The sequence below is a fragment of the Ascaphus truei genome, chromosome 3 (assembly GCF_040206685.1).
Source record: "Ascaphus truei isolate aAscTru1 chromosome 3, aAscTru1.hap1, whole genome shotgun sequence".
Lineage (NCBI taxonomy): Eukaryota > Metazoa > Chordata > Amphibia > Anura > Ascaphidae > Ascaphus > Ascaphus truei.
In genome coordinates, this window is record NC_134485.1 from 214,117,722 (window position 1) to 214,140,882 (window position 23,161).

The 23,161-nt window shown below is 44.9% G+C and overlaps 1 protein-coding gene across 2 annotated transcripts in view; it reads right to left on the bottom strand.

The window, feature by feature from the left end:
* Window positions 1–23,161, bottom strand: part of HHLA2 (HHLA2 member of B7 family) — an 80,594-nt gene that overhangs the window by 25,358 nt on the left and 32,075 nt on the right. Inside the window, exons 3-6 of one of the 2 annotated variants that reach the window (XR_012799854.1) lie at window positions 12,681–12,998; window positions 10,270–10,512; window positions 5,833–6,140; window positions 4,747–4,834 (exon numbers count right to left, since the gene is read on the bottom strand). Coding sequence is in view for 1 of the 2 variants with exons in the window: in XM_075590078.1 (XP_075446193.1) it covers window positions 5,857–6,140; window positions 10,270–10,512; window positions 12,681–12,998 (845 nt within the window). In the remaining variant the exon portion in view is untranslated. The remainder of the gene's footprint in view (window positions 1–4,746; window positions 4,835–5,832; window positions 6,141–10,269; window positions 10,513–12,680; window positions 12,999–23,161) is intronic. The other variant, XM_075590078.1, reaches the window with a different exon arrangement.

The window sequence follows — 23,161 nt, forward strand, 5'->3', positions numbered from 1 at the left end:
GGAACTCTCTACTCCATGCAAAAAGCTGTCACTCCCGCCCTTTGGTCAGAGGCATTCCGAGGGGTCAGTTCCTCCGCTTGCGGCGGAACTGTTCTACCCTCGGTGCCTTTGAACACAGGGCGGGTGAGATGAGGGACAGATTCTTGGCAAGAGGATACGCCAAACAAGATCTAGATACGGCCTATGAAATAGCATTGGGTGCCGATAGAGATCTATTGATTAATATGAATATCAAAAGATCTGACACAGACATGTCCCATAACAGCTCAGATACACCCTATTTCATTACTAATTTCAGCGAACAAGCTAATGCCATTAAAGCTATTGTCCAGAAACACTGGGTCACATTATCTATGGACCCATTATTACAGAAAATGACATGCACTGGCCCAGCATAGTTTTCCGGAAAGCTGCTACGTTAGGCAATCTATTGTCACCTAGTATGCTACAGTCTGATGCCCGTAAGGAGAATAGACTATCACTGTTTCCTAAGTTACAGGGTTCATTCAAATGCGGTCACTGTAGCATCTGTTCACACATGATTAAATCAACACACTTTTCCAACTATGACGAATCACGTAAATTCAAAATTAGATCCTTTATTTCCTGTCAAACATCTTTTGTAGTGTATGTTTTACAATGTGGTTGTAAGAAACAATATGTTCGTCTAACAAGTAGGGTACTCAAGATTCGCATCTTAGAGCACCTGAGACTTATACGCAACCATGACACGATACACCCAGTACCTATACACTTCAACACATGTCCATTGGGTTCAGTCAATTCATTCCAATGTATAGCCATTGAACATATCCCCTTACCACCTCGTGGAGGAGACCGAAAGAAAATTTTGTATCAACGAGAGGCTCATTGGATTTTTGCTTTGAATACCCTGCAACCCAATGGACTAAACATACTGTAGAATGGGACTTACGTTGTTTTTTATAAATGAATATAGATGCATCTTATAGTCTTATAAGGTTCTTAAAATATACCGCATGTCTTCTTTTCTTTACATCTTTAGAATATAAAACAATTCATCTGTATTTATTTATCTTTTATTGGTTATGCACTGTGTCCCCTGCCTTCCTTTTCTTCCTTCTTATTTCTTCCCCCCCTCCCCTTCCCCCTCTCCCCCCCCCCTCTCCCTCTCCCCCCTCCCCCCCTCTCCCACCCCCCCTTTCTCTCCCCTTTCTACCCTTTTCTGTCCCATCCCCATCTATTTCCCCTCACCCATCTCCTATACCCCCGAGATGATCCCAATAGCAGTCTAGATTTATTATATACCTTTGATTGTTTGGGTTACATTTAAACTATGTTTTACCCATACTTAGGGATTAGAGACTGCTGGTTCAAAGCAAGGATCAGAGGGATTAAGAGGTGATTTCTTCCAATGTTGAAAGTATCTTTTTAAAGTACCTTCATGTTTAAGATTAGCCTTTCTAATTCATTAATGTGGATAGTGTTTACTTTTCATGTTCACATACAGGCCATTCTTTAATGATATAATATGCAATTACATACAGTAGTATTGTGTTAAAAAATATTTTTTCATGAAGGGGTTAATCATTATTGTTACCCGTTTTCGCGGGCTTTTTTACCTTTAAATGTTCAGGCAGCACCACATCTCCTCACTCCAAGACGAAGCCCTATTCCTAAGGGTGAAAGGCGTAGAGGAGGAGATCGTGGTGTAGCCCCATTGTATCTGTGCCAATAAAGTTCTTTTTGCTTCATCCGGGACATTGAGAAGTTCTGTCATGCGCAGCAGCGCTTTTTCCTAACACCCATCTGGACTGGCCTCGCCCTACTACACTTAAGGCCATTCAACGGTTTTTAGGCTTCGCAAATTATTATTGCAGATTTTTTCGGGATTTCTCCTCTACGGTAGCCCCCATTACTGCCTTGACCAAGAAAGGAGCGGACTCTGCTACCTGGCCGCCAGCTGCCATTCAAGCCTTCAATCTCCTAAAAGGAGACTTCGTCTCTGCGCCCATCCTCATACATCCGGATCCCAAACTTCCATTCACCTTGGAGGTGGACGCATCTGATGTCGGGGCCGGAGCCATCTTATCACAAAGAAGATCACCTCAGGCCAGGCTTCACCCTTGTGCTTTTTTTTCTAAAAAAAATTCCCCTGTCGAGCAGAATTATGACATAGGGAACAGGGAACTCCTGGTCATCAAGCTTGAGCTCGAAGAATGGAGGCATCTGTTGGAATGTACGGAGAACCCGATTACCATCTTAACCGATCACAAAAGTCTGCTCTACGTAGAGGGCGCTCGTCGCCTAGGTGCTCGACAAGCCTGCTTGTCGCTTTTTTTCCCCGCTTCACTTATATAATTTCCTTTATACCAGGTTCCAAAAATTTCAAAGCTGATGCTCTTTCACTACAGTTCGTGGTGGCCGATAAATCCGAGGATCATCTGGAGACTATTCTTCCTTCTAAGTACATTCTCTCCGCCAACACGTTTGACGTACTGGACGACATTCTATCAGACTAATCTCATATCTCTGAGGATCTCAGAGTCCCAGAGGGTCACCTTTTTATCTCACCACGATTCCATAGGAAAGTTCTAGAATGGGGTCATTCCTCCAAATCTTGACATCCTGGTACCAGAAGAACCATCGATCTCGTGGAACGAACTTTCTGGTGGCACGGCATTCAAAGGGACATTACAGAATTCGTCAATGCATGCCCGACATGTGCTCGAAGCAAGACACCCCGGAGAATACCACCCGGACTCTTAATTCCTCTTCCTATTCCGGATCGCCCTTGGAACCATTTGTCTATGGACTTTAAAGTACAGATTCCTGTTTCCAAGGGGATGAACACCATTGTGGATCACTTTTCGAAACAAGCACACTTAATTTCATTGAGAGGTCTTCCCAACCCATCCAAGTTAGCAGACATTTTTGTGAAGGAGATTTTTCGTCTGCATGGGGTACCACATGCCATCGTTTCCGATCAAGGTCCTCAATTCGTTTCAAGGTTCTGGTGCTCTTTTTCGTAAAGGATGGCCATCTCTTTACATTTTTCTTCTGGGTATCATCCCCAAACTAACGGTCAGACAGAGAGAACCAATCAGTCCTTGGAACAATTCCTGCGCTGTTTCATCTCTGACACCCAGGATAACTGGACGGACCTACTTCCCTGGGCAGAATTTGCACACAATAGTCTGTGCAGCGAATCCACCCGAGAGTCACCCTTTTTCATTAACTACGGATTCCACCCATCCCGCCTTCCGATGTCCACATCTTCTTCCGAAGTACCGGCTGCGGATAGCAGAATTCTTCTCCTACAAGAGTCATGAAAAGGATTCAGAAAAATCTTAAGACCGCAACAGCCAGACAGAAACTTCAGGCGCAAGATCCAGGAATTTAGTCCAGGAGATAAGATGTGGCTGTCATCAAAAAACATATGCCTCAAGGTGCCCACTCTCAAACTGGCACCCAGGTTCCTTGAACCCTTTCCCATAATAGAGAGGGTCAACCCAGTGGCATATCGCCTATGTCTTCCCTCATCAATGAGGATCCCCTCTATCTTTCACGTCTACCTTCTGAAACCTGCCTTCCAGAGTTCTCACTTTCCTGATTGTTCCTCACCTCCAGCTCCCTTTCTCGTACAACGGCAACAGGAATACGAGATTCAGTCCATCAAGGATTCCAGGGTCTCTAGAGGATCTATACAATATCTGGTCCACTGGAAAGGTTTTGGACCAGAGGAATGCTCCTGGGTCCCTCATCACCATCTTCACACTCCCAGACTCGTACGGGCTTACCATGAGAGATATCCGTTCAAGCCTGTCTGAAGACATCCGGAGGTTGCTCCTGAAGGGGGAAGTACTGTAAGGATCGGGGAGTCACGCCGCCCGAACGTCGCGCTTTCGTTAAGGGAAGGTCCCTCCTCCTTAGGAGACTATAAGGAATTCTCACCTCACCTGATTCCTGCTCCGGATTCTCCAACCACATCACTCGCTGCTGACGCACCTCCACGTTACAGGCTCCTCAGTGGTTGCTCGCTCCTACTTATGCTCAGCTGCCCCACTGGCAAATTGGCTGAGCATAATTCAATGTTCCGTTGTGCTCATTGCTTCCTAGCCTCGCAGTCCTGTCTTGTTCTCTGGTTCGCAGCCCTCTGTCATTGACCTGGCTTGTTTTGGACTCCGCTCTTCTTTACTCCTGATTCCGGCTAACTACGACAATCCGCACCTCTCCAACCCTGACCTCGGCATCCATACAACGATCATTCTCCTCTCTCCAACCTGGACCCTAGGTAATAGTACCTGCAACGATCTGTACCTCTCAAACCCAGACCCCGGCAAGTATATTTACTATCCGTACCTCTCCAACCCTGACACGGGTACCTTGACCAAACTACACTCCAGACACGCCCACACAGCTGTGGGTGGTGTTTATATCCATCCCCACCTCGGCCCCACGGTCACACCTTGTTTGTAATGAGCACATCGTGACAGATTTCTGCCAAGCTTTCCGCCAACGGCCTAGCATATCGTTTACACAGGGGAGTAAGATTTAGGTCCCCATCCTAGCATATGTACAATTGGTCTGGGGAAATAAAGAGGGGTTACATGTGCAAGAAACTAAACTGGTCAATGTATTCAAAAGGAGCGTAAGTTGGGGGAACCAGCATTTCAACAATTTTACTTTACTAGCCACTATTCGCTGGCAAACTGTTGCTTCTAACTCTTATACTGTATAAATCAGATATGTATATACAAACCATACCTGAAATATAATATGACGATAAACGCCCCCAGCGCCACCAGCGTCACCAATGCTATGACAAACCCATGATGTTTGAAAATGTTCTTTCCTGGAAAGGAGAATAACTTCTAAACATGTCAGATCATACTTAGGGATCAACGTACAGAAAACATTGCTCTGTTTTCTGGGATAGAATTGCGTCATATGTAAGAGCAATTTATTACATCGGATGTACAATTTTATACTTATGCCACCTCAGATATTGCATATTTTTTCACAAATAAAATTGGAAAACATTGGCGCACAGAGATGCAGAATGTGATAGATCTCATTATAATTTCTGCACCATGTCACTCGTGTCCAACTCCACCTACTGACACTCCCCAAGTTGCAAGCCAGGGCTGACGGGGCAACATTGGAACATGTAGTTTCCTACATACTGTAGATGCAGGATGAAAATACCCCAGTATTGCGCCAAGGGTGCCTTGATACGTATACCCTTTATTACCCAACCCAACAATTAGCAAGATTCCCATTAGCACATAAATGCCTTGTTAAAGAAGCAATCTGTACTAATTGATTCAAATACATTTGTTTTTCTCACAGATTAAACTAGCAAGCAGCGATTCCCACTCAAACCACAAAATGCAACCAAACAGAAAGCTAATAATGTCTATTTTATCTGTAAAACAAAGTCTATGCTTGTGGAACGCAGCTGCATCATAATAAGATGGAGGGATTGCTGCTTCATAACAATCAGGGCCCGATTTACTAAAAGGTGCTTATTTCGGGTACACCTTGCGACTCATTCAGCAGATATGTGCGAAGGATTAGCACAGTCGAAAAAAATCTGAGTTTTAATTTAATATTCTGCTTACTATTTACAAAAGCAGAGCCCACATTAAGATGCAAATATAACATGTAAAAACAGTTTAAACCAACTGTGAAAATTTTTCATAAAACCTCTATTCTCTCTAATAACTAATGTTGCAAATTATTCATGCTGCATAATATTAGAAGGTTAATAAAGTAACGTTCTAAATAACAACTACTTGAATAGTAAACCGCTTCAGTAATGCAGAACAGAGCGGTACCGGAGTTACTTACCCTCCACAGTGATGTTAATAGATGTCACATAAATAAACACGCTGTTGTTGATACGATATTGCACATGTACACCCCGCTGTCTTCCACTTTCAGATCTTTTAACACAAATTGTGGTTTACCATTAACTGCATTTATTCTTTGCTTGTAATTCTCAGCTGTCTTTAAAGTGTTTGAGTTGGTCATTGATGCCAATTCAGTTTGCTGGGAGTAGTTGTTTCTTAATAACAAAGTGACTGTGTAGTTTGTTTTTAACGTTTGACATAGTTCACATCCAAGTGTAATACTGCTTCCTTCTGTCAAATTCAGTTCTTAAAAAATAATGACAGAATATGTTACGTTATTTTCTACCCAGATAAGGCACATGATTAACAATATATGACATTCATATTATTGACATAGCACTGGCAGTGGAAGCAGTGAAATAGAAAGCAGATTTTTTTCAAAAACAAAGAATCCCTGCCTGAGACATTCACGTTCTATTGACATTTGCTTGAGATACAGAGGGTCTTATTCTATAAAGGACGATAGTGCCAATCCAGTGCTACAGTACTGCACGGAAAGCCCCATTACAGGGAATGTGGCTTTCAGTGCAATAACACTGTGTCGGTGCTATGACACTTGATAGAATAACGGCCAGGGAGGAGGATAAGGACTATGGGGTTTAGTCAATAAGAGTGCATTGATTTCAATAGACGTTTTTGGCAAATCACACTGCGATCGCCACTTCCGAGTATTTCTTATATGCCCATGTCTATCAAAGTAGATTCTCCAACTTCAAAGGCAAATCTTTTTCAGAAAAGGTTACAATAAAGGTATTGTATGTGCATTGTACAATACTGAACATAGAAAAATACCAATAAATAATACTAAACTATTTAAACATGTTTTGTTGTTGGCATCTCTATTATGAGTTTTATGATTTTATGATGTTTGTGAGTATTACTCTACAGAGCATCTGTCTTTTAAAATGCAGTACAGTAAGAACATTTGACACTATGGAGATCTATCCGCCTCTTCTTGTTTGTTTTTACATGTAGATATAATTTACACATTTTTGGATGCAAAATAATCCTATGGTAGGTGATGGAAGACAGGTTTACCAAATGCCCCACTGTTAAAAGTAGTGAAGAAAACGATTCTGGAATACATGTCAAAAGGAAAGGGAATTTCTGGCAGTTAAATGTTCAGTGAGGCTTGAGATGAAGCCAACATTTTTTTAACCAACCACACAATGCCAACATTGCATACTGTATGTCATCAAATGTTCATTCTATTTCCTGTCTGTTTATCTGTACAAGTATTCATCAGAAAGTAGAATTTTACAGATAAAAGTTCCCCAACCTGACGCCTTTAGTAATTAAATGTTTTTCGTTCAATTATATCTAAATTGTAGTTCAAGGCCTCATTACTGGGAGCCCCCTTTTGCTTCAGGAATCATTTAGTACTAAAATAAATGGGACTTCCGGTATGATAAAACTTGGCAGCCATTTTTATTTCCACAAAGAGTGATGGAACACAAAACTAATGTAAAAGAAATCCCTAGGATTGGGGAGTGTTGCTTTTAAAGTAGCATTATCATAGTGACAATTGACATACCTTCCTGTGCGTCCTATTCCTGTACCCATTCAATTCCGTTTTACCTTCTTGTACCTATTTCTGCCAGTGGTTGAAGCTCAGAACCTTAAGGTAATTAAAGAATGTTGGAGGACACCACTTCTATTGTGTGCTTATAAGTATCTCGAGAAGCTTGGAATCCCCGGACTGAAATCAACGCAGTTCAGCTTCGGAGATCCCCTGCTTCAAACCAATTATATATATATATATATATATATATATATATATATATATATATATATATATATATATATATATATATACATATATGTATATATGTATATATATATATATGTATATATATATATATATATATATATATATATATATGTATATATATATATATATATATATGTATATATGTATATATAATCAAAAAATAAATAGATGATACCGTTCTGTGGCTAACGAAATGCTTTTATTTGTGTGAGCTTTCGAGATACACTGATCTCTTCTTCCGGCGATGTTATAACATCGCCGGAAGAAGAGATCAGTGTATCTCGAAAGCTCACACAAATAAAAGCATTTTGTTAGCCACAGAACGTATCATCTATTTATTTTTTGATTATTGAAGCTCGGCTAACACGGTACTGATACCTCTATATGTATATATATATATATATATATATATATATATATATATATATATATATATATATATATATATATATTTATATATATATATATATATATATATTTATTTCCCCAGTAGTGCTGCTTTAAAAGAAGTGTTTGAAATATTAAGGTTGAATAGTGCAGTATCGTGACATCTGCAGAGACAAGTATGTTTTCAAGGTTTTGTTTTTCTTAGTAGTTGAGAATGCATACTTACTACTAATATATATATATTTCCGTTTATTTGTATGTACTTCTTTTGCTATTGCTTTGGTAAATACTGAGTCATTAGCACACATGGTGAGTCTAAGGTTCAAGCTATATCAAGTCATGAGTAGGAAGCCTTGGTGTTTTTGAGCTCTGCGATAACATTAAAAGTGCTCCACCCAGCATTTCACTTATGCATTTGTTAGTTTATTGCTGAGACATTTAAAGATAGGATTGATTTAAAATCAGCAATACCCTTGTCAGGTGTTTTTTTGTTTACCATGATGACCCGGGTCATTCTTCCAGGAGACCCACGGTTAGTGATAATTACATTGTAATTGTTGGCTTTTCTTTGGTCATTATGGTGGCCAGAAATTTCCTTGCCAGGGATTAATAGTTGTGATGTCACAGACATGTTTAGAATGTGTCTTGGAGGACCACTACTTTCGGTGAAGGGTTACTGGCTTTAAGGTATTAACTGTGTGGGCTCACTCAAACTCCCCACCACAACCATGTGATGTATTATGAAAATATAAGGGTATATAGTGCCCCTTATTTTCTAGGAGCAGGATCTTCAGAGTTCTGAGTGGGGTCCTCACTGTGAGTCCTGTACAGGAATATGTATTTAAATGTGTCCTGTCATCCTTTATTGTTATCCGTTAGAAACGTGACCCTTTCAAGTTAGCGTCTATTCAAAGGAACAGGAATCTCAAGTTTGTGGGAGAGATGCCAACTGTTCTGGTCTCGTAGGTTTGCCCCTACCACAGCCTGACATCACTGTCATCAGAGGGTTTGCGTATCCTGCACTCCTCGCTTGATTCTGAACCTGCCATCCAGCGGGTTCTCATCTGCATCCTAGTCTTCCGCCAGCGGTTTCCACTCTTTCCTGTTTTCAATGGCCCACTAAGCTAAAAACCTCTCCTGAATAGGAATGGGAACTTCCAGAGGACGAAATATCAAAAGTATTGTTTGCCACGAGTTTCTGTCAGTGTACAACGTATGTCGATGCCTGTGGTGTGTTTTGGACGGATGAGAATAAAGTAACGTTACGTTTTATAAAAGTTTTCCTGGCGCTCATCTCTTTCCTATGCTTTTATCTACACCCTACCTACACCTACCCAACACCTTGTGATGGCCCTTAATGACTGAGTATTGACATTGTATATAACTAATATGTTGTGACCTCCTTTAGAGCCGGGTAAGGAGGGTTACAAATGCATATGTTGTAATTTTAAACTCTCAAAGCCACCAATTATTAAAATGTAATTTTCTCTGTAGGCACGGCTTTTTTAAGACAATGACTGGTGTGGTCATGCAACTGTTGGCTCCTAGTCAGGCTACAGGAATCAAAAACAAGCATACAAAAAACAATTCAACCACAATAAATTATACCTCTAATAAAAACAATAATTAATATTATTATATGTATAGACAGACAGTGTATTCATACAGTAACGGCATAGAAGTTTGCAAGTCCAATGCACCCCACTGCTGAGGAGTAGAGAAATTCTTGGCCAAATTTTGGAAACTTACTAAATAAAGACTTAGATTCACAAAGCTCCGTTAAGTGAATTAACGTGACGATAACCTAAGTTAACGGCACACTATGCCTTCCCGCACATCTTCAATGAATAATAACATAATGTCGTCATGTTTTCATCCAGAAACAGCATTGCTTTACTGTAACGGCCGTTAGTGATAATAAGATGGAAAAGAGATGCGTATCTATTTAAAGTTACAATAGTTAGATCATACCTAAACTTAGCATTACTCACATCCAGTGATAGGGCTTTTACAGGTCTGGGTGGGTGTAACACCACAGCTAGGTATTGATTTAACTGGCATAGCATTTAAATGGTTACTAAGTTTACTTAGTCTTTAAATTCCTTATCATCTGCAATAGAACTGAAATCTGAAATATATTTTGCACTTGTCAAGCATATTTTACAGAAGGAAATTTTAAAAGAGTGAGTAAAATGCTGTAAACATCATGACACTTACCCTTCATTTCCCAGGTACCCGTCCAGTTACGGTTGAGAATTGAGTGGTGGATGACGCACTGGTGTGCATTCATGGAATTTGTAATAGTCATGTAGCTTTCAGGCCTTTTCATTTCTTGGACAGTTCTATTGCCCAGACGCCATGTTATACTGACGGCATCAGATGGATAAGTATTATTTACAGAGCACCTAAGACTTGTTTCATTGTTCTTGGACTCATATTCCATTGATTGTTGTTCAAATGCTGTCAAAATAAGATATATTATTATCCCCAATTCTATCCGTTTCATAGTAATGTACCATGGCACATAATGAGTGCTTAAAGATATCTACCATGGGGAATACATATCATACATCAATAGAGACCAATTGACAAAGCTTATGTCCACCTGCTTGATTTAAAATGCAATGAACTCACTGCCCCAGATCCATAGAGCTGCATTATTGACTTAATGCTTAGGGTCGCCAGACATCCTGTATATATGGGGTGTCCCTTGTTTTATTTTATTGTCCCGTTAAGGTCTGTGGGGATGCATAATTGTCCTGTACTTTAGTGCCGTGATGCAGGGCTGCCGACAGGCGTGAGGGGGGGGGTGAAGAGGTGGGGCGGGGGGTTGGTGGTAAGGGAAGAGCTGGGTCAACTGTCACGGGCTTGGCGGCTTATGGGAGCCCTGCCATCCAGCGCTGGAAGTTAGGCCCAGCCAGAGTTCAGATCCAACCTCTGAGTCTGGCTGACTGGCCTCTGTTAGCTGCAGGGCCCCAGCTGCTGTGGTGGTTGGGGGGAGCAAAAAAAAAGGGGGGAGTCCCTGCTCAGCTGTGTAATAGTCTTATAGAGTGGTGCTATCTGGGACAAGTAACTATTGTACACACGAAAGAGAAAGAATCCCTGGTGATGCACTCTCCTCTACTAAATTGAAAATAAATACATTTTATTCAGAAATGAAAGAAAACTACAAATGTAAAAACCTCAAGAAGCGCAAGTGTGCTCAGTCGGTCAATACTTGACACAAAGTACAAGGAGAAGTATTTGAACCCCAATGGTGTGCCATAAGGCGGCACTTATGCTGATAATAAGCACACCAGTGTTGTGCTTTGAAGTAGAAATAGAATTGGTAATATGGGTGTACCAGTTCTATTGGTAAAAGGAAACAACTGTCCCCTATAGATGTATTTTAAAGAAGCTCCGAATTCACTACAACCAGAACTTCTTCAAAGCCCAACAACGCGGTGTTAAGTGGTGTTTTTGGCTGGAAAGGGCATTGCGTTACTATAACAGATTTTAGTGCTATTGATATGCAAAAGTAGTATTCCCACTAGCAATGCATATCCAGCTATCTCCGTTACAGGTAATGCAGGGATTTAACGACACATTAGTTAGGTTATAGCTAAACTTGGCACGTCTCACCTCCAGACCCTGAAATAGGTATTTTACAAGGTCTGGAAGAGTGTAACTGTGGATGACTGTCATACCACAGTTAGGTATGATTGAAATATTGTATTATTTTTTTACAGGGTTATTTCCCTCTCTTGTTTTCTGTTTTTTTTCCCCATCCAGACACCTTTTCAGGGTTTGGATGGCAGTAATGCCACTATTGGGTAAGATAAACTTAATGCCATATTATTTACAGGTAACGTAAAGTAGTGCTAACATAACATGGCGTTAAGCCTATGCTAACGAGATAACTAGCAGCCATTGTTTTTGCATTTAATTAGCTTTGTGGGTTTTGCCTTAACCTCTAGGAAAATAGCAGCCATGAATGATTTTGATAATTGCCTGTTATGAGCCCAATGTACTATTTTGAAGGAAGAAGTGTCTTAAAAATAACCATTGGGATAGATCTATTAATAAACTATGTTCCATTGTACATAAGTAAGGAATCTCATTGCCATGGCCAAATAGTGTTCATAAGCAAACGAAAAACACCCAAAGCTAACATTGTAGGTGAGTCTTAACATTTTTTTTTAAATATTTTTATTATCTTTTATTCTGGTGTTATTATTACAGTGTTTTTAGTAACAAATTATTCTTCCAACAATTACATCATCAAATATTCACATTGATTTCACACAAACGGGTGCATTATCATTTACAAGTGTTACCAGTGGCGGATTTCAAAATGTCTGCCGCCGTCCTGCTCCTCTGAAATCCCAGCGTCAAATGACGCCGCGGACGTCGCACGGCGGCGCGTTCCCATGGAACGTCCGTGGCGTCATTTGACGCTGGGATTTCAAAGGAGCAGGACAGCGGCAGAAAGGAGGCGGCTGACACTGGCAACTACCTTCCCATTAGGTCCCATAAGTTCTATAGTGTGGCAAAATGATATGGAGGCGGAAATTTTTGCCGCCCCTAAATTTTGCTGCCTTAGGCCCGGGCTTAATGGGAAAGCTGAAACAGAGTGTTACTTTTCATACCTGCAATATTTAACTTCACTGTATATTCTTCTTTTTGTCCGTTTGTCCCCACGTAACAGTGATAACTTTGTCCATCACTTTTTTGCAGGTCTCTTAGTAGGAGAGAGGCATTTCCGTTACTCAGTTCACTTAGAAACAATGATGTTCTGTTTTGATAACTTTGGTCCTGTTGTTCCAGCCTGTCTCTGCCTTTGTAGTACTTGTGCACAATCAGCTTTCCAATTTCTGTACGCCAGTGAATTACTTCCTCCTTATTCGGTTTAAATGAGCAGGGCAAAATTACTTCTTTGGATAATTCACCCCAAATTATAGTCTGCCCTGAAAAACATTTAAAAGCATACAGCAGGTGTTAATTAAATGCACAGTATTGATTTAACCGTACATTATATCATGCATGCTAGGTGTGTTTTGCATATAGCAAAAGCTTGTTAGCAGTCCATATTAGAAGAGCATTAATGTGGTATAGTTATGTCCCCTCCAAAGATATTTATGAGCCTTGTAAATGCTGGGAACTGCTGTGTGTGAGGGCAAAGTCTCTGGGCTGATATCAAGGACTGAGTGTAATGTCAGACTTGCGCATAAGCTAACTGAGCTGCGGCTTGGGGACTCACACTATGAGGGGCCTCAAAACTAGAAAAAAATGAATGCATTCCAAGTTTTAAAATTGGATGATTGATAAAGAAGATATGGGAATAAGAACAGTCTCTGTAAATATGGCCATTATCATTCAAATATGACTAAGCATCGTGTGCCTTGAACGTGACAAACTTTAGCTTATCATTTGAACACATCATCAATGACTTTGTGTCAGGGTTCTGCTCGCCACAAACCAGGGTCGGACCGCGAGGCTGAGGTGGGGTTGTAAAAGCACCGACCTGAGACCGCGCAGGCTGATCCGGATTGCGCAGTTCATTGTCAAACGTAGCAGGATCAGGAAAGGAGAAGACAGCGTCGTCGTTGTACAAGCCAGGGTCAGGACAGGAGATATCAGGATAAACATTGTTCAGGCAAGAGTTCGGCAACAGGTAGTCAGGAGAGCCCCGCTTCAGCTTAGGAGCGCGGGGTTGGCCTCTGCGCGAGCGACGACCATGGCCCATGGTACTGGTCACAGGAGATGGTAGGCAGACCAGAATAGCACACCGCTTTGCTGCACGGGTGCACCAGTGCTACAGCGCAAGAGTCCTGAGCGGCTGGGGAATCCTCTGTAACAGCGCAGGAACGAGGACACGGCCTCTCTAGATTAGGGAAAGAGTAGGCCCCAGGAACCAGGAAGCTGAAGATCCACAGGGAAACCTCCGCTACAGTGCAGGAATCAGGAGACTGAAGGGCGCGGGGGATACCTTTGCCTCAGTGCAGGAAAGCAGGAAGCTGAAGACATAGGGGATACCTTTGCTTCAGCGCAGGAGAACAAGCGGGAGCTTGAAGGAAGCTGAAGGACGCAGGGCGGAACCTCCGTATCAGCATAGGAGAACAAGCGGCTTGAAGGGAGCTGAAGGACGCAGGGCGGAACCTGGTATCAGCATAGGAGAACAAGCGGCTTGAAGGAAGCTGAAGGACGCAGGGCGGAACCTGGTATCAGCATAGGAGAACAAGCGAGGGCTTGTGGCAAAACAGTAGACATCCAGTTAGGACTATGCTCGGCAGGGAGCATTATGGGAAGACAATACTTAAAGGCCAGCGGGCCAATCCCCGGAGGGGGGTGTGAAGGTACTGCTCCAATGAATGAATGCAAGTCTAGGTTGCAGTGATAGGCTGCACAGCTGCAGTAGATACCAGAGGGAGTGTGTATAGCTTTGGTGAGTGAATCCAGGCTGCAGCAAACATCAGGAGAGGTGCTCCAGGACTGCACATGTCTGCAAGGCAAGGCAACCAGCAAACTGCGGAGCGGATTCCTTACAGTACCCCCCCCTTCACGCGAGACCTCCGGGCGAACATGAGAACACCTAGAGTTGGGGGACCGGGAATTGTTGCTGAACTGTCTAGGATTGGGGTTAGAGTCGTGGTCCACAGACTCGTGGTTAGTCCTTAGTGTACCCCCACCCCCCGGTGAGAACTGCGGCCAGACAGGACCATCCATGGGTCTTGGGGACATTGAGTTGTTCCTAAAATTCTTTAGGTGGAAAGGGCATCCGTAAACGAGCAGTTCTTTGGTGAGTACAGTTCTAGGATATGAGATTGATGGAAGAAACATCTTTGGTACATGGCTCGCCTCGCAAAATGACTTGGAAATCCAGGGCTGTGAAGAACCAGAGGGTTCCAGAGCAGAAACGGCAGGAGAACCCCTACAGGAAGCCCAGTCTTTAATAAATGAACCGGACTCTAGGATCAGCGGCCCTGATAGTTGATCGAATACACCAGGAGGAACTTTGTAACAGAAAAAGTCTTGGCTGACCACTGCATGTTGGAATTTGCGAGGAATTTTTCCTCTAGAAGGCTCCCAGGTAATGGTTAGTAAGGGTATAGGTTGGTTGGAAGCATCTCCCGGTATTGGTATGGAAGGTGACAAGGCAAGCAGTAAACCAGGCATAGGGACCGAAATCTTGGGATACGTACAGAGTATTTCCAACTGAGAGGAAATAACAGGGGCAACCGAAAATTCCGAGGGACAAAACCATGGTTTAGCAGGAGCAGAGAAGCAAACAGTAGAGCTCTCCAATACTGGGAAATCTTCATTGGGAGATAATATTGTCAGTGAATCAGGAATAGTCCTTGGGATCTTCAAATCAGTAGCTTGAGAAAAAGGCAGAGCCAGGGTAGTGGTGGGAGGGAAGCTAACATCAGAAGCTGAAGTCTGTACCTCAGTGACAGGGCCCTGAGAATCAACAAGCAGCAAGTATGAACTATGAAAACTCTTAATGACAGGCACCTTAGGAGTACAAGGAGTCTTTTCCGAAACTGCAATGGCCCTAACCACAGGGGTACCAAACCTGACAAAAACATGAATTGGTGTGTTTTCTAGTGCAAAATCTCTGATCACAGGACTCCTAACCGATAGTGAGGGTGTCTGGGTTTGATTAGAGAAATAATCAGATGTATTGATAAGTGACTTAGAAACAATTACTGAGGTTCTAGATTTGCTGGACATGTGAGAAAAAATACCCTTTAAGACAGGAGTTTTCATTTCTTCCCAGAGTAACCCCATGTTTGCTGGGGCATATTTAGACACAGTACTGAGGGACTGGGTTTCAGCAACGGCAGGACAGCTAAATAGCTCAGATTTAAACCCCAGGACTTGTAATACATGCATGGTGACCTCAGACAGTACTAAGGAAGTGACCACAGATATGCTGATCCCTGGAGAATTAGCCTGGACAGAGAAATCAGGGGGACCCCCAATCAGGATACTCCTTGTAGGAAGAGCTTCAGAATCAGAAGGAGAATCATTACCTCTCAGAGTCTCAAAACTAGTAAGACACAATTCAGCGAAAAGGGAAACAGTGTGCAAGCTTTTTACTAATCTATATGAAAAAGCGTCACTTTTGGGAGAAAACCGTGTGTCAGCAAACATTCCTGGGAACATAATATGAACCCCAGGAGGGACATACAGACTACTGTATGCTTTTAACCCTAAGCTTAAAGAGGAGGAGAACTCAGACAGTACACGGGGGTGAATCATAACTGTACTGGTCTCTGAAGTAGGTATTTGGTAAGGAATGTCTGGGAAACCAGAAATTACTGCAGACTCCATAATGTGGGAACTATGCGCTGAAGCAGGGATCACCGCTATGTGGGCGACAGGCTGGTTCAGCGAAACACCCGGGAGATGGAACTCTGCGAGCAAGCTTAGGGAAAAACCTGACTCCTGAATACATTTATCAGGAACCAGAACTTTAGCCGAAGTCTCCGGAGACGAAACTGCGGAAACTTGAGCTGAAGCAGGGGATTTATAGCAAAGAATATCTAGGGACTCCGTACGGTTATGGGAATCCCTCAATGCAACCTCTGCTGTCTGACTTGTGGACTCATTCTCTGAGGCTAAAACGAAGGCATTAACTTGGAGGCAGCAAGAATTTACAGGGGTTAATGCAGACAATGCCTGAGAGTAAAACATAGGTAATCTTCTCTCTGTATTAGGACAGACCAGGAATCTCTCCTCTGAAGCTAGGGGCGTGACCATGGCTGACAGAGAACAGGGATTTACCAAAGGAAACTCAGAGAGCTGCCCCACAGAGGTTAATACAGAAATAACCCTGGGAACAGAACTTAGGGATTCTTTCTCTGACGGGGAAAGCGCACAGGACTGCCTAGCAGAGTTTAAAGCTGGAAAACCCTCAAGAGCTGGAGTGACAGATTCGGAGTTAGAAATAGTGGAACAAAGGGACTTATTCTCTGATAGTAGAACCTTAGTGTTGGCTAGTGAAACATATGTATTCTCCAGGGGAACCTCACAGGACTGATCGGCAGGGGTTAACGAAAACATATCATTGGTGTCAGGGAACCCGGCCATACACTCAGGGCAAGGATCCGTGGTAGACCAGGGATACAGCCAAGCGGCAGCGAAGCTGGCGAGGGGAGGATCCTGTTCCTTTATGCAAATGTCTAATGTCATAGAAAGGATATGGAGTGTTTTTTGGGCATCAGCCAACATGAGGAGAGGGTCCTCTTTTGCTATATAAATGTCTAAAGACAAGGCCAGGGAAGAGAGTTCCTTTTGGGCGTCGTCCAATTCTAAAGGGTACACATTTTCCCAAGTTAAAGGGTAACCAGGATCGCAAATACAAGCGGCCAGCGATTGTTTTAAGTCCTGGAGGCGGTAAAACTTCATCATGAGATCATTACGGCATTTGCTTTGCATAGGGGTCAAACCTTTAAACACAACAAGATCTTCAAGCATGGGTATTATCTCACATAGAAACTGGTATTCACACTGGGACTGGTTTACAGGCCGGGACAGGCTTTCAGGAAAAAACTTACCAACCCACATCTCAGCGGGGTCCGAGTTTGTGGGGCCGAGCATACTGTCAGGGTTCTGCTCGCCACAAACCAGGGTCGGACCGTGAGGCTGAGGTGGGGTTGTAAAAGCACCGACCTGAGACCGCGCAGGCTGATCCGGATTGCGCAGTTCGTTGTCAAACGTAGCAGGATCAGGAAAGGAGAAGACAGCGTCGTCGTTGTACAAGCCAGGGTCAGGACAGGAGATATCAGGATAAACATTGTTCAGGCAAGAGTTCGGCAACAGGTAGTCAGGAGAGCCCCGCTTCAGCTTAGGAGCGCGGGGTTGGCCTCTGCGCGAGCGACGACCATGGCCCATGGTACTGGTCACAGGAGATGGTAGGCAGACCAGAATAGCACACCGCTTTGCTGCACGGGTGCACCAGTGCTACAGCGCAAGAGTCCTGAGCGGCTGGGGAATCCTCTGTAACAGCGCAGGAACCAGGACACGGCCTCTCTAGATTAGGGAAAGAGTAGGCCCCAGGAACCAGGAAGCTGAAGATCCACAGGGAAACCTCCGCTACAGTGCAGGAATCAGGAGACTGAAGGGCGCGGGGGATACCTTTGCCTCAGTGCAGGAAAGCAGGAAGCTGAAGACATAGGGGATACCTTTGCTTCAGCGCAGGAGAACAAGCGGGAGCTTGAAGGAAGCTGAAGGACGCAGGGCGGAACCTCCGTATCAGCATAGGAGAACAAGCGGCTTGAAGGGAGCTCAAGGACGCAGGGCGGAACCTGGTATCAGCATAGGAGAACAAGCGGCTTGAAGGAAGCTGAAGGACGCAGGGCGGAACCTGGTATCAGCATAGGAGAACAAGCGAGGGCTTGTGGCAAAACAGTAGACATCCAGTTAGGACTATGCTCGGCAGGGAGCATTATGGGAAGACAATACTTAAAGGCCAGTGGGCCAATCCCCGGAGGGGGGTGTGAAGGTACTGCTCCAATGAATGAATGCAAGTCTAGGTTGCAGTGATAGGCTGCACAGCTGCAGTAGATACCAGAGGGAGTGTGTATAGCTTTGGTGAGTGAATCCAGGCTGCAGCAAACATCAGGAGAGGTGCTCCAGGACTGCACATGTCTGCAAGGCAAGGCAACCAGCAAACTGCGGAGCGGATTCCTTACACTTTGCTCAACAAAAATCCAGAAAAAAAATGTTTTAATATTAAAATGAATGTGATGTACAAACACTTTTCATTTGAGCTTAACACCTTTGTATATAACAATGCAAGAATAATGCTTTAATTCATTTCAGTATCATGTTTATATTTTCAATGGTCCCTTCAGTCAGAATAATAGACCTATTTCTAATTTTTGGAGCGTCTTAAGCCTGACATACAGTAGCTCAGGGACTCAGAAGGTCAAAATTAAAAAAAAAAAAAATTAAAAATTGCATTAGGAGTTCAACAAAATGCAGACAGTATTATTGAGTACTACAGAACTGATTTATTTAAAAAAACGAAAATAGGATTTTCACCTTTATACCCAACTTCTCTTTGATCTGTCACTTCCCCCTTTTTGACAGTTTTACAACCTGGGGTCCGGAAGAGGGCTATTACTTTATTATAAATTTAATCAGAGATTATAAAACACAGAAAAACTCTCTCCCAGTAGCTACCAACTTAATTTTACCAGTGGCATAATATTGATGATAACCTCCCGGTCACACACATACGTATGTAACGGCTGGACCCCCTTGTCTGACCCACCCAATCTCACATTAGCCCGTGTGGTCTAACCTGTCTCCATTACAAGGTCGTGTGTGGTGGTGCACCTGCTAGTAACAGGACTCCTGAGTCTCCCGCTTGGTGTTATAGAGGATATCATCAGGACAGGTATCTGAGGTAGTGGTTACGAGTCCAACTTACTTCATGTGCAGCGCCTCCACCTCATCAGGATCTATGCTTCCGCAGGGAGATGATCCTGGTGAGGAACTCCTTCTCGGTGGTGACTGCCACTGCAGAGTAATCTCACACTCACACAGTGGGGTTTTCTTTGAACACGACATCTTTATTGTAGATTGGGATGTAGCAGACTGCCCCATGCAGCTGCCGGCTCTAGCCGCACATCTCTCCGTGCTGTCCCTTTGCCAGGTACGCCCTCCCGTATTGAAGTGGGATTCCCTTTCTCATAGGGAGATCACCACTGCGCCAGGTCCCTGGACACAGTGTGGCTTAGACAGACTTGATTGGTCACTCTGCTACCGCTAGTTACTGCACTAGGGTCACAAAAGTATTCCTCCAATCCCTTATGCTGTAGCATACATTTTCCCAGCTGCATCACACAACTGCTGGCTAACACTTGCAACCAACACTAACTGACAGTGCTGTGCCCTTTATACCTCAGGGGGCAGGCACATCTCTGATGTCACTATCCAGGGACTCAGAGCATACAGCCACTCCCTTCCTTACACAGGGCACCACACCAGGGTGTGAGGGAAAACCTCCATAACTACTGTTGGCAGGCCTGTACTTACCAGGACTTACTGCCAACAGGGAAGATGTATGCAGTCATTATTATGCATGGCTACATACTCCCCCTGGTTAATACCCACCGTCCCGGCTGGGACCTAAATTTGGTGTACCTTGCGCCAGGAAACACTGCAAAAGAACACACAAATAACATGGCAAACATCATCACATTGACATAATAATGCAAGCCCATCTCACTCACTGACCAGCAGGGAGCGCTAACAAAAAAGCAGACCACTCTAATTTGGCACTCAATAGTAATGTCGAGGATTTGGCTTCTTCACCTCCCGCCCCGCGGCATCATGCACAGTCACGCTGTATTCCCGTGGTACCCCTCGCTCATTGCAATACACCACTTTGTGCATGTACACACTGCGTCCTATCTTCCAGACCCGCATAAGTTGAGCTACCCTCTGCTCGGCCTGAATTCCTTTAATGGCTCCCTCATCAAAATCCCCGGCAGCCCACCAGTGATCAACCACCCCCTCCCTCTCTAGGATAAATCGGGTGCGGTCGAACCAGGCTACATACCCCTCGTACAACGGGGCCCACCACCTAGTCTCCTTCCGTTCCTCGGAACTAGGTTCTATAGACTCCTCTATCGACTCCTCATCAGGCCCACCCGAAGATACCCCGGACGTACCCTCAGATCGCCCCACTTGGCTCTTACTCTGTGACCAGTGTCCGCCCTCAATACCCAGCGCACTATAACTTTCGCTGGTCATCGACCCATGTCGAGTAATCCTCCCTCCACCCTCCGATCCACTATCGGACGTTCCCCAGTCCAGGCTTCCAGTCCGTTCTTGGATAGGACCCCGGGAATCCCTTGACACCCCCAAACTAGAAGTGACAGGGACAGGAGCTTTAACTAGGGCCTTGGGACTAACCTAGGGTGTGGACGGGGTTTGGGGATGGGACCGAACCGTAGGTATAGGCAGGGTTACGACCTGCTCCCCAGCAATACCTGTCTCGGCTTCGGCACAAAGTCTCTCTTTCTCACCGGCAGTTGGGCTCTTCACTCTCCGACTCGAGCGCCCATTCCGTCTGGCAGTAGGTGAACGACTCCCGCTGCTCGACCGCAGAGGCGCGATCATCTCCCACTCGATGCCGCTCTGGTCATCCGGAATCTCCTCCGTACACGCACGTGCTTCGACGCCATCTTGGGTTGGATCCCCAATCGGGATCTCTTCCTCCACGAGGACATCTGGCAACGCCCGTCTGCTACGCGATCCAGTCTGGCTCTGGACTCGCTCTTCCTTCTCCTCCACCCCCTGGGTCTGCGACAGGCACGGTGTCATCTTAGTACCTCGCAGGGTCGGGGTGGATCGACCTCCTTCCGATCCACTAGTCACCACGGCAGTGGGACTCCGGCGATCGGGTGGTCGCGGTACTGGAGACACTCGACTCCGTGTCTCCACACCATGGAGAATGGCATCTCTCCATGGCGTACCAATAGTATGACAGTCTCTTTTTATGACTATCTTACTCGACAGCCTAGCACACTCCTCATCCGAGGATTCTAACTTGCCATTCGGCCGAGGCATCCCAGTAGGAGACCGGCGATGGGCTCCTCGGTGATCACCTCTCCGCTGGCTGGGTTTCTCCGTCGGGAGCACCGAACCTGACTCCGACTCCGCGGGACCTGCACTCTCATTCCATAGTGCTCCCGGCTGCTCGTCGATCGGCATCGGGACATTTCCTGCTACTCCCACCGCTTGTACCGGTACAAAAGTGGTCATGGGCCACATGTACTGCAGTCCACAGTGGGGGCATCGGGCCTCGCTGCCCACGGCTCCGCCCGGCAGTCTGCACTGCAGGCAAAGACATGCCACAGTCTCCACACCCTCTACCCGGATGATCAGGAAGCCTCCTGGAGCCGAGTAGGGATGAGTAGAGATCAACGGACTCTGGTCCACTTTAACAGCAACTGCAGCCATATTCACCAGCGGAGGCACTCGTTTCAGGGGTCTGTACTGGTCAATGGCTCTTCGCAACTGAAGGGCAGGGGCAGGTTTGGCAACCCCTCCTCCTTCTTTCTCCATCAATATCCGGTGGAACTGCAAACCACTCCCCCTGGTTGAAACTAGGGGGATGTCTCATAGACTTGTAGGCTGACCCAGCACAGGTGCAGAGTGAGTCATAGTCCATGAGGGCGCGGCTCCAGCTTTCGCGCCAAACTCCCCATCGGGGTGGAGTTTTCTCGTTGGCGCCAATCCTGGCCAACAATTAGCAAACTGCAAAGTTGCAAGACTTTCTGCAGCATGCCCACGCGGTATCCCGGGAACGCGGGAACCGCCATCTTGGTGAGTATTGTCCTTTTTCCCATTGAAGGTAGCGTCTGGCTGTTTGTTAATTGGGGTATAACAAAGTCCATTTCGTTCCTCCCATCGGATAACACTGTCATGCTCATTATTCTCAGGGGTATCATCCCGAGAACAAAAACATGATAAACACGGCGCATCCACGGCTTTCACGCCATTCCACAACAAACACACAAGAGTCTCTCCTGTAGCTTGTTCTTCGTCCACGCACAGTTCATATGCGTGTTCTTCCTCTGACCGCAATCCTGGACCTTCTGCTCTGTGCAGATCCTCCATTCCTACGGTTCTCTCTCCCCGCCATCCTGGACCTTCTACTCTGTGCAGATCCTCCATTCTGACGGTTCTCTCTCCCTGCCATCCTGGACCTTCTGCTCTGTGCAGATCCTCTATTCTGACAGGTCTCTCTTGATCGTTGAACACTGATTTCCTGTACGTGGAGCTCCGCTCTGCGGGGCAGCTACCACATCCGTACAATAAACATGCCTTGTGCACCACCTTGTGTACCTAACGTAGATCTGACTCGTGTTTGCACTACCTCAGGCTAGGCTCACTCTTTCTGTGTCTACTGTAACACGTTCCTCCAGTCTGTGCTCCTTGGTAAGTGGTCTGGAATGGAGACTAGAGTACTCTGGCTCTTCCATGCAGTACTTTGGGCGTCGACCTACTTTTGGCTAGCCTAGTGCGGACCCTTCCAGAATTCCTGCCCTAAGTTACCAGTTTACCCCTTCAGGCATCCCCCGCTAGCGCTACCTCAAGGCGACTA